The sequence below is a fragment of the Penicillium brevicompactum genome (assembly GCF_028827555.1).
Source record: "Penicillium brevicompactum strain IBT 35665 chromosome Unknown utg000005l_segment0_segment0, whole genome shotgun sequence".
Lineage (NCBI taxonomy): Eukaryota > Fungi > Ascomycota > Eurotiomycetes > Eurotiales > Aspergillaceae > Penicillium > Penicillium brevicompactum.
The window spans coordinates 5,000,764-5,016,832 of NW_026623208.1; the positions used below are offsets into that span (position 1 = coordinate 5,000,764).

At 51.0% G+C, this 16,069-nt stretch overlaps 6 protein-coding genes across 6 annotated transcripts; 2 read left to right on the forward strand and 4 right to left on the reverse strand.

Annotated features, from left to right (window-relative positions):
- Nucleotides 1-103: 103 nt before the first annotated feature.
- Nucleotides 104-2,678, reverse strand: N7506_007761 (SLC26/SulP family anion transporter; the record flags this gene model as incomplete). Its single annotated transcript, XM_056957054.1, has 2 exons — nucleotides 104-2,182; nucleotides 2,232-2,678. 2 exons carry the CDS (start codon nucleotides 2,676-2,678, stop codon nucleotides 104-106), a joined length of 2,526 nt encoding a protein of 841 aa, XP_056811388.1.
- Nucleotides 2,679-7,457: 4,779 nt separating this feature from the next.
- Nucleotides 7,458-8,912, reverse strand: N7506_007762 (type I HSP40 co-chaperone YDJ1; the record flags this gene model as incomplete). Its single annotated transcript, XM_056957055.1, has 4 exons — nucleotides 7,458-7,774; nucleotides 7,837-8,661; nucleotides 8,734-8,803; nucleotides 8,877-8,912. 4 exons carry the CDS (start codon nucleotides 8,910-8,912, stop codon nucleotides 7,458-7,460), a joined length of 1,248 nt encoding a protein of 415 aa, XP_056811389.1.
- An 816-nt stretch (nucleotides 8,913-9,728) lies between these two features.
- On the forward strand, nucleotides 9,729-10,368 carry N7506_007763 (cytosine deaminase; the record flags this gene model as incomplete). The annotated part of the gene is made up of 3 exons (XM_056957056.1): nucleotides 9,729-9,887; nucleotides 9,980-10,245; nucleotides 10,347-10,368. The coding sequence occupies 3 exons, from the start codon at nucleotides 9,729-9,731 to the stop codon at nucleotides 10,366-10,368; spliced, it is 447 nt and encodes a 148-aa protein (XP_056811390.1).
- A 139-nt stretch (nucleotides 10,369-10,507) lies between these two features.
- N7506_007764 (uroporphyrinogen decarboxylase HEM12) lies at nucleotides 10,508-11,770 on the reverse strand (the record flags this gene model as incomplete). The annotated part of the gene is made up of 4 exons (XM_056957057.1): nucleotides 10,508-10,578; nucleotides 10,628-11,551; nucleotides 11,626-11,667; nucleotides 11,716-11,770. 4 exons carry the CDS (start codon nucleotides 11,768-11,770, stop codon nucleotides 10,508-10,510), a joined length of 1,092 nt encoding a protein of 363 aa, XP_056811391.1.
- A 525-nt stretch (nucleotides 11,771-12,295) lies between these two features.
- trm82 (putative tRNA methyltransferase) lies at nucleotides 12,296-13,889 on the reverse strand (the record flags this gene model as incomplete). Its single annotated transcript, XM_056957058.1, has 3 exons — nucleotides 12,296-12,665; nucleotides 12,719-13,396; nucleotides 13,447-13,889. 3 exons carry the CDS (start codon nucleotides 13,887-13,889, stop codon nucleotides 12,296-12,298), a joined length of 1,491 nt encoding a protein of 496 aa, XP_056811392.1.
- A 302-nt stretch (nucleotides 13,890-14,191) lies between these two features.
- On the forward strand, nucleotides 14,192-15,203 carry N7506_007766 (60S ribosomal protein uL10; the record flags this gene model as incomplete). The annotated part of the gene is made up of 2 exons (XM_056957059.1): nucleotides 14,192-14,248; nucleotides 14,316-15,203. Coding segments are annotated over 2 exons (945 nt in total), but the record flags the coding sequence as incomplete, so codon positions are not given.
- Nucleotides 15,204-16,069: the final 866 nt, after the last annotated feature.

The following is a 16,069-nucleotide window of genomic DNA, read 5'->3' on the forward strand; positions in this document are numbered from 1 at the left end:
TCCAAACCAGGGATGCATGATCAATGCAGAGGGGATGTGCATGCTTGAATGGCGATGCGAATGGAAGACGAAATGAAAAATGAAAAATGTGAACAAAAACAAATTAACCGATATGAGGAATCTCGTCTGAAGAGTTGGCCGAAGCACTCTGGAGCGCGGCGTTCAGATCGATGTGGAAGAAAGGTCGGTTCATGCCCTGCACGAGCGCAACCTTGCGACGGCTGTTGTAAGCCTTGCTGTCGGTGATATCCTGGTAGAACTTGTCTTCGTGGATAACGTCGGAGTGCTCGGAAGCAGAGCTCTCGACGCCATGGGTCTCGCGCTCGACGGCATTGTGGTCGGACTTGATACCGTGCTCTGCGTCGTCGGTCTTGTGGTGCAGCGACAACTCGCGTTGGTTGTTGATGATTTCGGCATGGGCAGCAGCAGATGAGTTGCCTTCGATCTCGGCAACACTGAAAATGGGTTTCCAGCGGTGGAAGCCTTCGTTGGAGATCGGGGTGGGGTATCCGAATCCGGCGGCGGCCAGGCCGCGCTTCGTCCAGCGGTTGTTGATGTGGGCGAAGTGCCATTGCACGGAGCGGGGAGAGGCGTACAGATCCAGCTGGTTGCGCACATCGATCAAGTTCTGGATGGAGGTCACGTCGACGTTGTTCACGGACGAGAAGTCCAGGATAACGGCCTGAAGGAGGGGCAGATGAGAATCGTCATCAGTGCCCTCCTTGCCGCGGCGGGGACCAGCATCGTTCCAAGGGCGGTCGCCACGGTTCTTGTAGGCGGCGGGGTTCGTCCGGCGAGTGTTCTTGAAGATGGTCGATACCAAGAAGTCGGTGTAGTGGTTGGCGTTGGGGTAGTTGAAGCCCTCGGCGAAACGGTAGATGAAGATACCGGGGAGGGGCTGCTCCACCTGAATGTCAGGGTTGGAGCCATCGGTGTGGTTGATGGGAAGGAAGATAGTGCGGTGGTGGTGCTCCTCGTCGTCGGAGGGGGTCTTGTTGGCGAGAGATCCGTACTTTCCATCACCATCAATGAGGTGATCTCCGACCACGGAGTGGATGGTGACACGTCCGAGGAACTGACCGCGGGCCTTGGCGACACGGAAGAGGAGAACGGCAAGCGACACACAAATGGTGCAGTAAATACCATCTTCAATGGAGGTGAACACAGTCACGAAGACACCGATGAAGAAGATGAGGGCATCAAGCGGGGAAACACGCCAGAACTGATAAACGGTGTTGGGAGGAGTGATCAGATCACCGACGGCGTGGATCATGACACCAGCCAGAGATGCCTTGGGAATGTAGAAGAAGAGAGCGGGCAGAGCGTAAATAGCCAACAACACGACAACGGCGGTAATCACACCAGCAAGGGGAGTTCGCACACCAGCCTTGGACTTGATAGCAGTGCGAGAGAACGAACCAGTTGCAGGGTAACCACCGAGGAAAGGACCGAGAAGGTTGCTGACACCAATAGCCACGAACTCTTGCGAGGGGTCGATAGTGTAGTTGTTGACACGACCGAAGGACTTGGAGATTGCGATATGCTCAATCAAGAGCACAATCACTGCAGCGGGCAGCTGGCTAGCGTATTCCTTGATAATGTAGCGGTCCATAGTGGGCACAGCGGCCTGCTGGAATCCTCGGGGAACGGTTCCGAGTAGAGAGAACGCCGGGTGGTCCCGGCGGTGCAGGTTGGTCGCGGCACTGATCATGGTGTAGAACAAGATAACGAATACTGTGCGGAGCGTGGAGATGAAGAACCAGATCTTGGCCCGGTGAGGCTGCTTCTTCGCGGCATAGGTGCATGCAGAGCGGATAATGTACAGCATAGCGCACGCTGTGACACCCATAGCGGCATCCAGAGTCGAGGTTGGCAGGTACTTGAGCGTGTTGATAATAATCTCATAAGTGGCACCGCGGGTGCTGAACTTAGCAGTCTCACCCAGCATGGTTGACACCTGACCGGAGCAAATGTTCAGGGCGGAACCAGTCATGAAGGCGGAAATAGCCGGAAGAGGAATGAAATCGACGATGAATCCAAGGCGGAAGATACCCAGCACAAAGACGATTCCACCGCAGATGATAGCCAGGGAAGAAGCAATCAGGTGAGCCGGGTAATCAGGGTAGGTTTTCTGTACATCCAGCACAATAGTTCCAGTAAGAGTCGACATAACGGCCACAGGCTAAATGATGTCAGTTTTGATCTGGTACATTGATTGAAGATTCACTCACTCCGATGGTAATATCCTTAGACGTGGCAAAGAACCAATAAATCAAAACTCCCATGAACGAGGAGTAGAGACCATACTGCACTTCCAGACCTGCCAACTTGGCATAAGCCATACCTTGCGGCACAACGACCGCACCGACGGTGATACCGGCGATCAGATCACCGTACAACCATTGCAAGTTGTAGTTGGTAATCCAAGTGAGGAAGGGGAACAAGCTGATGAAGTATCTACCCAATTGACGAGGAGTCGGAAGGACTTCGGTGATCCATTCCCAACTTGTCGGTTCAGGCTCGTTGTATAGATTTGTGTTGGCGGTACCCATAGAAAAGGTCGATTCGCCTCTAGTGACAGGGTCGGCGGTCGCACCCAGAGGGTCTCTGTAGGCGACCTTGATACCGAGGCCCTTAGCTAGGGTCGAGCCCAGCTTGGATGAGGTCTCACCGCTCATGGTGTGAAGCGGAGGTGACAATATGCAATGTCGGGATTGGACGGGAGTTCGAGATCACAATGTCCAAAAATGGGAGGGGTGACGATCAGATATATAAAGGATATCAGATGGATGTCAGACCAGACGATCCCTGCAAAGAATGCAATATCGAAAAGAAAAAAAGAATCGAAAAAAAGGATTTAGAAAAAAGAAGGGGCACTGCGTGATTGGGACCCAAATGGCGCAATATCAAAGCTCCCCAGATTCAAATTAACATTTGAATTTTCCCGCTTGGCTCGGCTTGGGGGTGACTTTGGGAAATTGAGGAAAAAACACGAAATCTAGATTGTCAAATCTGGATGAGGTGCTTCCTATAGGATGTTCGAAATCAAAAGAGGCACATCAAAGCGAGCTCGCTCTTATAAAAGGAATTCTGGATTTCGCACGGCAGCCGGTCCACCGATGATCGCAAGCCGATCAAGGCTGTAGAAGGTCCCACTGGGTCTGGATGACGACCGTGGAGTATCCGCTTGATGGAGCCCGCGGAGGTGGTCTATTTAAACCGTTTCAAGAGATGTCGCACTTTATGAAGCGGATACAATGAACAATGTGGTCAGTGCCTCATGAACGGCACGAGCCGTGACATTGCTTTTCGAGTATGTTGCATTCCAGCAAAGAAGCAGCTTGAAGTGAGAGGTGAGAATAGTACATCCGCACAATGCCAAGAGTCGGCATGACGAATGACAAGGCGCCTCTGCGAGTTTTGCCCCGAGCAGATCAGTCCGTGGGGCCACGAGGCCAATCACGGACCTTTTAGAACACGCAATCTCAAGTTGAGATGGTGAAAGCAGTGGGAGTTCCACGTTTCCACGTTTCTGGGCGAACGTTTCAAGAATCTTCTTGCGTTGTCTGTCTTCTTTTGTCCCCACCGCCTTTACACTTTTGGATTTGTACGCATTCTAACCCCCTTCGGTCTTTATCTGCCCATTTGATATTTTCATATTGGATGAGGAGGCTCTTGCGTACCTCCTATACGAGGCCGCCTTCCCGCCCCGAGATGTTTAAACGAGGTCTCCATTTCCCATCCTAGTCCCTTTTCGTCTTAAGCTCATAGCACAAACACTCTTGACAGGGGCCCGTGGAGACTCGGCGCTCCCTACTCTATCTGTTAGGTGCATAAGGGACATGGCTACGGAGTACGGAGTACAGAGTACAGAATTAATCCATAATGATCGGTCCAACCCCATACGTTCTCCCCAGGGCCGTTGCTATCCGCATGAGGTCAGAGGTACGTAGTGATATGCCTTCTCCTTAAAATCATCTCTCTTTCTATTTCCCCCTCTATTCTAGGAGTATGAGGTTAAAAAAAAAAAAGAAGGTCTACAAAGTACAAGAAAGTTAGTAAATATCTCAATCTAACTTGCCGCTAAAATATGCATGTCCTTCCCCTGCAGTCCGCGTAGTCCACTTGGTGAAGTTGTCATTTAGATCTAAATCACGTCATCGAGCTCTCTCGTTGGCCAACGTCTAGCTTCATTTCTAATCTGCTCGAACTCCGGACCTAAAGCTCTTAGACTCCTCGGTGTTTGACTGGACTTAAAGTTTGGAGTTCCTTCTAGACTAATTAAGTGCCCGTGTTTACGGAGTCCTCTACTCGGCGTCTCCAGTCTGAGACCATCCATCATGCAACGCCTCATCTACGCCCCTGGCTCATTTAGGCTGGGCTCACACTAGGCATCTGCGACCTACGGCCTACGGAGTACAGAAAGTACGTTCCAGAAAAGAGGAACTAGTCCGACACACCGGGCTGAAAATGAAGGCAATGGGTTCACTGTGGACACAACAGCTGACTTTGATGCCAAGACATGTTAAGCTGCACAGGCTCATGCGAGCATCTCCGTGGAAGAACGCGAGCAAGCCCTGGGTCTCAGCATCGCCTTGACTGACCCTGGCTGAGAGCTTGTATGATCGCGTGTTCTCCCAATCTATCCCGTTGGCCAGTACCTCACATTTAGCTTTTCCTTTCTTTTTCCATTTGCCTTCTTGCTTTCTCATTTCGCCTTGGCTACGCAGTACAACCAAGCCACTAATATGCAATAGCGGTACGGAGTACTCCGTAACTAATCTCTTTACTCTAACTCGCTAATGAGGAGGACGTTACCGGAGGCTCACAATTCTGATCCCCGAATCACCCTTTTTTTGCCTTCCCGATGTACGGAGTACGCTACTTCCCAACACGAGATTGTGCCGGGAGATCTCGTCCGAGCACGCCATGCAATCACTTCATTTGGATCATCTGTCTGTCCATCTGATGTCACAGTGCGTTGCTGGCGCTCGCTTGTGGTGTTCGCTTGGTCCAGGGTAGCTGCGTGCGAATGCAGGGTTGGCTGAGCGCTCAGTCACGTTTGCGGGGAGACCCGAGAAATCGGATACACCGTCATGTTTGATGGATAGATCCAGTGGAAAAACAAATATATCGGTCGCTGTCGGTGCTAAGCATACTCCGTACGAAGAGGTTGCATAGTTCGAGATCAGCTGTGCTTTACCGAGATACGCGAGCTCAAATTGATTCTGGGGTATCACTTGTAGTGTGGCTCACGTGGACTGCGGCAGCGCACGAAAGATGCCTATTGGCTTGTGCCGTTTGCTGCTTAGATTGACTGAGTTTGATCTAGTGTCGAGCTATTGCATAACACAATTCTGCTCTTTCTGTTGTCATCCAGGGTGGCTGCAAATGGTGGGAAATATCAATTGCGGTAGACACTCATTTGCCCGATCTTTGAGTACAGATAGGGCAAATTGTGTTATGGCCGTATACTGAGTTTGGATACATCGACATCTCAAATCATCCAGATTCCTCAAATGCACATCCCGGCGAAGCTATGCCACCCTGGTCGTTCAAACTACACCATCGGGTCAGCACTCGCTAATATCTGCAGACCAGGATGAACAAACCCAAGACCAGTTAGTGTTTCGCCACCGTCGGCTTGTCTTTCTCACGAGCATCAGATATCTACGAAGTGTACGGAGTACGGAGTACTATGGACATAGCGGCAAATTACTCCGTGCTTGCACAGACCAGGGTTGTTCGGGCATTCCGTGGATCGAGACCACAGCGTGAAGGCAAATCTCGAAATCGGCCACAAACCTCAACTCGAGTGCGGCGAACCGAAGACCCTGCCGATCTCGAGGTCGTCATACCTCCTGGAAATCACGTTTGTTGGACATTTTGCCGGCACGCCACCTAAACAGGGTACTCCGTACACGGTGCAGCCTGAGCTTTGATTCAAGAACTGAATGCCGAACCTACATTATTGCCAGTAGCGTCGTGTGATTGAGTCCAGTTCATGTTCCAGGCTTTGGTCTATTGATCTGATTCTCGATCTGGACTGTATCTTCACTCGGTTAGAGTCTCCGAAGGTGAGTGGCTTAGTGCAGAAATCTCCGTGCAGAGTAGTCTAGCCCATCTCTATTTCTATGGTCACTGGTTCTACCGTCTGGGGCTTGTCTGATATCTGTCAAAGAACAACCATCACTTTGGATTCTAGACCCAGTTGGTAAATATGAGCAGTCGACTGGGAGAGATTTTCGACACAGAGGTGTTTTGTAGTATGGATGAGATATGTCTCTTATATAGACTTGACCTCCGTTTATCGTCTATCGTCTATCCTCCGATCAATCGATAGGCGTGAAAGATGAAGTAAATCGGACAGTACAGCCTTGGAATATGAAGTCACTCAGTGTCGATTCTAAACCGGCTTGAAAATCGTGTATGCTTTGTCTCGCTGTCGATGCTTACGCCTTGTACTTTTTGCACTCGCCCGCTCATCGGATTATTACTCATGACCTTCTAGTCCCGAGGTCTACTTTGTACTCGGATATAGTAACTCACCAAAACCATGTTCGACTGGGCAGAGAAAATTCCACATTCTAGTGGTACAATGCAGCTACAGCGAAGTCAATCCATTCGTATTGTGTCAGCTAGTCGAACGTGGCAAGAGGTTCACGGGCTTCCAAGGTTGTCAGCGCAGTATTTCTCTCTCCTGTCAATTTAACCCGATGAACCGAGATACATGAGGAATAGGCAGTCCCACCAACCTTGGAAGGCAGGGGACCTTGAGGACATGGAGCTCCTACATGTACTCCCCCCCTGCTCTTCCTACAATTACGGGCTCAACAATTGTCGGTCCCAAGTTCATACATCTACAACTGCCAGCGAAGAATTGGAACAAAAAAACATAATGTCTATTGGAAGTGTCATCAGTGTGCAGGCTAGAAACAAAGAACAAAGACCACGAATCGATCGTGATCATGCCGGAAATCCTTTGCAGACGCCAAAGAAGCCCCCACAAGAACGCAGGTCTTCTAGGCCCGATATTCGCCCGCAAGCATGGTCTCATCTCATCCGTCTTCAGTTCATGACGCCTTTTCATCAGCGCAACTCCAGTCCGTCACCGAAAAACCAGATATCAAAGCGAAAGCAAGTTTCAAACGAAAGCAAGAAAAGCAAAGGTCGATAGAGATGCAAGAAATCAGGTCCGAGGCCCGTGGAGAATGGAGAATGAACAGAAAGAAGAGGGGATTACAGGGAAAGGTTGGAATTTGAAATTGGGACAAAAAGAAAAGAAAAAATGATATCTTCAGGGTCTTGAGAGAGATAACGCCATTGCAAAGAGAAACAAAAAGAGTTCTCCGCGTCTATCGGGGCTGAGGCGGCCTCCCTTCACATGGTTTCATAAGCGAAGTTTTCATCACTGGCCGGTCTTCAGTCCGCTATCCACGGTTTCTCCAAAAATCCTTTTACTGCGAGGCACATTGCACACGCTCAGCACCAGCTGGCACATCGTCATCATCATCATCCATGCCGGCCGCGGCGGCGCCGTGGGCGCGGGCCTGGTCGGTCTCGTTCTCGGGGTCCTCAAGCTCGAAGTCCTCGACCATGGCGTCGGTGGGGGGAGTGTGCTGATCAACGCGGGGAGGAAGAACCTTCTCGAGAAGCTCCAGGTTCTGGAGTTGATCCTTCTCGGGGAACTTGACGTCGAACTTGATATAGAGGTTGCCGTGGTCGTGGTGACGGAATGAGGGCATACCCTGGCCGTGAATGACCTTGATGGCGTCTGAAAACAATGGTTAGTACATGAGATCAATGGCTATGCTGACAGGGAAACAGGAAACATACCAGGAACGATAACCTCGCCAGGGGCAATGTTAACGGTCATCCACCGGTCGTCAAGGTGCTCGATGTGGATAGCACCGCCAGCAAGAGCGGTGAGCAGGTCAATTTCGGCCTGGTAGAAGAGGTCGTCGTTCTTGCGCTGGAAGCGGGGGTGGGGCTTCTGCTCAATCTCGAACACGACATCACCGGGGAGAGCGCCGGGCATCTGGTCACCCTCACCGCGGAACTCGATCTTGTGGCCATCGCGCACACCCTTGTCGACGTGAACGTGGAGCACCTTACGCTCCACAACGGTCTTCTTGGCGTTACACTTCTTGCAGCGGTCCTTATCACGGACGGTCTCACCCTCACCGTTGCAGTCAGGGCAGACGGTCTGGAAGCGCTGGATCATGGGACCCATCTGGCGCATCATGGTCTTCATACCGCTACCGTTGCAGCCCGCGCACTCCTTGACGGCACCCTCCTTACCACCGCGGCCATCACAGCCACCGCAGATAACAGACTTCTGGAGTGCCAGCTTGGACACCTTGCCCTTGTAGATGTCCTCAAGGTTGACCTTGTGCACGTGGTGGATTGTGCGGGCCTTCTTTGGGCCAGTGTCACGCATGCCACCACCGAACATTCCACCGAAGGGACCGCCGCCGCCGCCGCCGAAGAATTGAGAGAACAAGTCCTCGGCGTTCATGCCACCACCGCCGCCGCCATGCTCCAGGCCTTCCTCACCGAGCTGGTCATACAGTTGACGCTTCTCGGGATCGGAGAGGCACTCGTAGGCGTGCGAAAGTTCCTTGAACTTCTCTGCGGCCTCGGGGTTGTCGGCGTTCTTGTCTTCATAAGACCAAAATCCGTCAGTCTTCTTTTCCTTGCACCACTGATCACTGAGAGGGGGGTATCACATACCAGGGTGGAATCGGAGAGCACCCTTCTTGTAGGCAGTCTTGAGCTGAGCCTCGGTAGCCGTGGGAGAGACCTAGAAATAAAGAAACCCAGTCAGATCACTGTCGCACACTTTTCGACCATTCTGATAGTCTGATATGACATACACCCAGGGTATCGTAGAACTTGGTTTCCTTAACCATGATGGATATGCGGGGATCAACGAGGAATGAGAGACGAGGTTAGGCTGGGAATTCCAGAGCAGAGAAAAAACGTGGCAAAGGCCTTCAAGGTCAAGGCTTGTAGGGATATACACAGGCCAAATGGACAACAATTGCGGGTATTGTGATGTCCTGGCTGGATGAGGGGGGAAGAAAGAGGGAGGGTCTGGATAATAATAATCGAAGACCCAAAATGGCTGAGTAACTTTTTTTTTTTTGCCCAGGCACCTGTATGGGGCTCGTAAAATGACAGGATAAATTACCAGGACCACTGGATGAAGTTCTACTAAATTCTTTGTCTCTCGACAGCCTTAAACTATTTAAAAAAAAAAAAACAGAAAGAACACGCTCTTTAATCCTTTCTTCCTACGTGTTGCCATCGCTGGTGATTGCCTGTAACGAATGGCCCGAGCGCTGATTCCACGGGATTCTGTCGCCTTCGACTCTCTTCGCATGTCTTCTCCGCGCTTCTGCGTATTACCGCTGACTCAGGTATCTTTGTCTCCAGGCTATCACAGACATCATTTAGGTATGTATGCAGTTATAGAGATCACTAGTTCACTGTTTTAACCTGCACAGCTTTGTTATGCTTGATATTCACCCTAAGCTCCCTCTATTCAATCTAAGAAAATGTACTCCGTACCTTGTAATGTACCAAAACAAGCAGAAATTTCCAATCGCCACTACCGCCACCAGATCTTATCGATAAACTAAGCCCTGGAGACCTCGGAGCTGTCGGCTCCCTCCGGTCCTTATCTTAACCCCTCCAACTCCTCACCTCTATACAAAATTCACACAATGGAGCAAGATCCAGGATTCATTGCCGCCGTCGAAGAAGCGAAGCAGGGTCTCGCCGAGGGTGGCGTGCCAATTGGCGCAGCCCTAGTCTCCAAGGACGGCAAGATCCTTGGCCGAGGTCACAACATGCGCGTGCAAAAGGGCAGCGCCATTCTGCATGTCAGTGATTCCTGACAAATCCCCGACGGCATGGGTAGATCTATACCAGTCGCCGGGAAGAAATAGGCGAATAATTGCTAACGTTGAACAAGGCCGAGATGTCTGCTCTCGAAAACTCGGGCCGTCTTCCTGCCTCTGCGTACGAGGGTGCTACGATGTACACCACTCTCTCGCCGTGTGATATGTGCACCGGTGCGTGCCTTCTCTACAAGGTCAAGCGAGTGGTCATTGGTGAGAACAAGAGCTTCATGGGTGGTGAGGATCTTTTGAAGAACCGCGGCGCGGAGACCGTTGTCTTGGACAACCAGGAGTGCAAGGATCTTATGGAAAAGTTCATGAAGGACAGTCCTCAATTGTGGTATGTTTTAGGTGCTGGAGTCGTAGAGCAGGCGAGTGCGAGTCCTGTGTCAGGACTTGCCAGTTTCATCATCAATACTAACTGTAGTGTCCGCTGTTCAGGAACGAGGATATCGGTGTCTAAATTCATAAGGCATGCATACATCATAAGCTCAAATACCCCGAGAAATCAAATCCAATCCCGTGAGGTGGAAGTTCTTTTAGTCCAACGTCGTATCTTATTTATTTTTTTTAGAATCCGGTTAGAATTGGTCTGGTCAAAATCATTTGGTCAAGCGGTGGATCTCTTCGAAGAAGAACTTGAGGTGCTCGGGGTCGACGAATGGAGTCACACCTGAAACGTCAGCTTAAAGCACACTGCTTGAAATAGAGGCTCGACTTACCGTGGCCCAAGTTGCAGATCCATCCCTGCTTGCCCTTCTTGAAACCCTCAACCATGGGCTCAACGGTGGCGGTGATTGCTGGACGGCCACCGTAAAGCATACCAGGATCAGCATTGCCCTGGATAGTGACACGGCCATTGGCAATGCGCATAGCTTCAGCAGAATCGTGGAGCCAGTCCAGGCCGACAACATTGTAGCCAGAATCGCAAAGGTCATCAAGGGCATACCAGGCACCCTTGGCGAAGACAGTCATAGGCACGGGCTCCAGACCCATTTCCTGCAGACGCTTAGGCAGGTTTGCGGAGATGTGACGGAGGTAAGGAAGCGAGAAAGACTTGAAAGAGGCGGGAGACAGCTCGCCAGCCCAGGAATCAAAGACCTGCACCAGCTGGGCTCCGGCAGCAACCTGGAGCGCGAGGTACTCAACACAGATCTCTGCGATCTTCTGGAGCAGAGCCTGTGCCTCCTTGGGGTACTTGTACACCCACTTCTTAGACTGAACGAAAAGCTTGCTGCCACCGCCTTCGACCATGTAGCAAAGCAGGGTCCAAGGAGCGCCACAGAAGCCGATCAGAGGCACGCGGCCCTTCAGCTTGAAGCGTGTAAGAGAGATGGCCTTGTAAACATAGTCCAATTCGGTCTTGACGTCCACTTCCTTGGCCATGACCTTCTCGTATTGTCCGTCCGTCGGCGAGTCGAGCGGCACCGGGAAATGAGGGCCCTTCTTGTCTAGCATCTCAACAACCATTCCCATAGCTTGGGGAATGACCAAAATATCGGAAAAGATAATTGCGGCATCGATGAGGCCTTCATATCGCTCAATGGGCTGGAGGGTCAAAGTCGATGCGATTTCAGGCGTGCGGCAGCATTCGAAGAAGTCACGGCCGCCCTTGGCCTCGTGGTATTCGGGGAGGTATCGGCCAGCTATTTATTGAATGAATAATCAAGTCAGTCAAATATCCTAGAGGATTGAATGGTCACGAAAAAAGGAATCCTACCCTGTCGCATAACCCAAATGGGGGGACGCTCCACCTTCTCGCCTGCGATTGTCAGCACCGATCAACACGAAAAACCGAGGACAGACATACCCCGTGCAGCTCTCAGCAGCAGGTCGTTCTTCAAGGGCTCAAATTGTTCTTGCATTGTGTTGGTGGGATATGCAAATGGGATGGAGGAGGGGAAGTGGGATTCCAAGGTTCTCCGGGTACTCCGTACCGCGGCCCGCAATTAGACCGGAATTTTGACTACGGGTGGTTTATGCATCTTCGTATGGTCTGAACTACACAACCTAGCTTGTACAACACATTCGCCTATTGCTGCCGGTATTGATTTTTAGCTGGAGGGCGGAATGTCAATTTGGTCACTCGCTTGGTCCATCCTGTCCAGTAACTTGAAATTCAAAAGGTTGGCTCCGCCTTCGATATATCTCCGATTTCCATTTACTGGCTTCACATCGAGCACTCCCAAAGTTGAATCTCATACCTGCGTCTTGTTTTGACAGTGCCCATTTACACCATCGGCATCCATTACTTTAAAATGGCGGGCTCTAGGGTTCCAAGGCTCGAAGGTTATGACCTCCCGAGATTGGGAAGAGTAAGGAATCATCATTTCGTGCTCATTGAATACTTTAAATCATTTGCTGTACATTTATAAACGATATGCACACTTTTAGTCGTCGCTTCCATCCCTCTTGCGCAGCTTGCTCAGGCCGTACACCGCGTCATTGAGCTCGTCTTGTTTCTTCTGCTCCAGCCCCTCAGGGACACTTGAAGTACCCGCAGAGTTGATGGCGAGAACCATGGAGTCTTCGATAGGAGCCCATTTGCCAGAACTGACCCGGAATGTTTCCAGAGGGGGTTGCGAGATCGACTTCCACGCAGTGATAGAGTTGGGCTGGCGCAGTGTGTCCACTGATACGATGATGGAGCCCTTTGAGTCGATGGCTGTCAGATCAATGACGTTTCCACAGAGGTCGAGAGTTTGTTTAAGGGTCAAAGTGTTGCTATTCTCAAGAGAGTAGCAGTAAAGTTGTGTGGATCTGTTTAGAATGTTAGAGATCTCTAGACTTCAAGAACAGATGTGTCTTCTTACCCTTCAAACGCGACGAAGATGGTTTGCACTGAAGCGGCATCACCCGCAGCAGGACTGAACGAGACATCCCAGATACCGCTTACTACGATCTCCGTCTCTGATTTGGGAAGCTCAACCTTCTGCAGAATCTGGTTCTCAAGCCAGTTCCACACAAGTAGATAGTTGTCGCCACCGCCGGAAATGAGAACCTTCGGATCCCAAGACGGAACGCAAAGGTTGTTAACAAATGAAGTGTGGCCAAAGCAGTACTGCTCAATGACATGCGCTTGGGGAACGCCACGAGACACGCGGATATGCTCATCACGATCCGCAGTCAAGATGTAGTTCCGCGCACCGACGTCCGAGTCTGCAGGCCGAACGACTGAAATCAAATCCGTCAAAAGCGAAACATGGCCGATAATGAGTTGGTGCTCAAAGTTCAGGACAGCTCGCTCTTCTGAGTTGGTCTTGGACAAAGCGGCATATTTCAACTGTTGCTCCAAGGACTCCAAATTGCGTTTGGTGTGTACTGTCAGGTTTGTGGCAGATGGCTCATACGGCTTAGCCGCAGGCTGAGTCTTCACATAGTCCGCGCTAGGAACCAGTGGGAATGCATAGACGTCACCGAACTTATCACCAACTAGGATGGTGTTCTCATCAGGAGTGAGAGTAAGTGCACTGAGCTTCTTGGGCAATGTGCTATACTTGGTAAGTCTGAAGAACTTGCACGTATAGCAACGGTCACTTACCGAGCACTCAATTGCTTGAGTTTTCCATCTTCAGCCAGGCTCAAGACTCGAACGCATTTGTCCTCGCCGGTCATGATCACTGCATATTTGCTTTGCGCCACAGTCAAAAGAGGAATATTGGTCCAAGAATTGGATTCATCTTTCTTCGACTCCTTAGACTTAGCCTCGGGCTCAGTCTCTGCATTTTTCTCATCATCAGCGGGCGAAGACAGCTTTCTTCGCTTCTCTGGGGGAGCTTGACCTTCAGATGCTGTGGTTGCGCCAGAGCTTTCACCCACCGGAGCAGCATCTACGGGCTGAGGCCACACATCCAGTCTTTGCCCACTGGATACATCAAATGAGAAGAGCTCGCGACCGGCAGTGGCCAAAATAACGTTGGACAGGCCAGCCGGCTGTCTGTTGACATAGCGCAGACACTGGAACGGATGCTGAAGACCAACCATCCTGAGGCGATATCTGCTTCAATTGACGTAAGAGCCTCAAAATAACAGCTGGGCTGCGCGTCTTACTTTCGAAAAAAGCTTCTTAGGAATTGAGAGCCCCAAAAGATCCTTGAAGCCGAAATCAGTCGCTCCCATCGATATGCCATTTGGGCGGGTCTACTTTTCGGTGTCACGTGATCCACTAGCGAGCGCACCAAAGAAAAATAATCTTCCCGAAATCCCACCGACTTCTTTTTCTTCTCCATTAACCACTACAACACTTTGACTTTCCCTTAAACAACCTCTCTTCATTGAAATCAAGAAGAAATGGGGGCAAGTCCGCGACCAAGACCGCTTACTTCGAGAAGCTCAAGCTTCTGGTGAGTGACCCTTCTTACCGGCTTTGTGCCAATCCCTTTCAGAACCACATTGCTAACTCGGACCTAGCTTGACACTCACTCTTCCATCTTCATTGTTGGAATTGACAATGTCTCTTCCCAGCAGATGCACGAGATCCGTATCGCCCTCCGTGGCGAGGCTACCGTGCTGATGGGTAAGAACACCATGGTTCGCCGTGCCCTCAAGGGCTTCGTCGCCGAGAACCCTGAGTTCGAGAAGCTCCAGCCTTTCGTCAAGGGCAACATCGGTTTCATCTTCACCAACGGTGACCTCAAGGACATCAAGGAGAAGATCCTCGCCAACCGTGTCGCCGCTCCCGCCAAGGCCGGTGCCGTCGCTCCCGATGATGTCTGGATCCCCGGTGGTAACACTGGTATGGAGCCCGGTAAGACCGCCTTCTTCCAGGCTCTCGGTGTCCCCACCAAGATTGCCCGTGGTACCATTGAAATTGTCTCCGACCTCAAGCTCGTTGAGGCCGGCAACAAGGTCGGTGCCTCCGAGGCTACCTTGCTGAACCTGCTGAACATCTCTCCCTTCACCTACGGTATGACCATCGCCCAGGTCTACCAGGAGGGTCAGGTCTTCGGTGCCGATGTCCTCGACATCTCCGAGGAGCAGCTCCTTGCTACCTTCTCCAAGGCCGTGTCCACCATCACCGCCATCTCCCTGGCTATCGGCTACCCCACCGTCCCTGCCGTTATCCACCAGCTCATCAACGGCTACAAGAAGGTCCTCGCTGTCGCCATCGAGACCGACTACAGCTGGCCCGAGATTGATGAGCTCAAGGACCGCATCGCTAACCCCGATGCTTACGCCTCTGCTGCTCCTGTCGCTGCTGCCGCCGCCACCTCCGGTGGTGACGCCCCCGCTGCCGCCGCTCCCGCTGAGGACGACGAGGAGTCTGATGAGGACATGGGCTTCGGTCTCTTCGACTAAGCGCATCCTCATTGATGGGAAACGACTGCCATGTATTAGATTTACTTGAACCGGAGCTCGAAATAGCGACCGGCAATGAAACTTCATGACACGGCAATGGATTTCCATTGGAAACCTAAGACTCGTATAATGGACGTAGCTGCGCCCATTGTTCGTTTCACACAGACTTGGTGAGTCAACTTCCTCTTCTCCCTTTCATGCCCTTCCCTTCACACACATCTTCCTGGCGGATGATTATAAATTTTTAACCCCGAGCATTACGTCCCCTCCTGGGGACGCTCTGAAGATTAAACAAATGCAACAACAACACTCTAATTTTTTCCTGACGCCACACACCTCTCACATTTTGCTCTTGACTTGACTTTGCAAACAATTGCTAACTTGTGATCAGTTTACAGATTTTCTTCGAACGACCTGCGCTCGTAGGATCTCGTAGACCGTTGTGTAGGTGTTGGAAGTCCGTGTTTGTTCTCCCTCGTTGGGCAACTCCGGTAACAGATAGTCGCTCAATGAAAACTCCGGACTATTGGTCACGTGTCTTAGTAGTCAGCCAGGTTGGAAGCCCTGAAGTCTTGAAGTAGACCTTGCGGGCTATCTAAAGCTGCGGTTTGGTATTGTAAAATCAGAGATTCTGGAGGCATTCGTCTATGTCTCCCATATTTAACCTTGGAAGACTTGTGCATGATTGTTCTCTGCATTCAAGGTGACGATTTGTTACATTTGGTTGGCTGAATCCCACCTGGGCAGTGAAAATGCACAGAACGCTTGAGATCTTTGAAGAACACTAAATAACTAAGACATGTTCACTAGCCGAAGATCTTGAGATCCATTGTTACTTGATTTGCTGCCGCAGCTGTCAATATGTG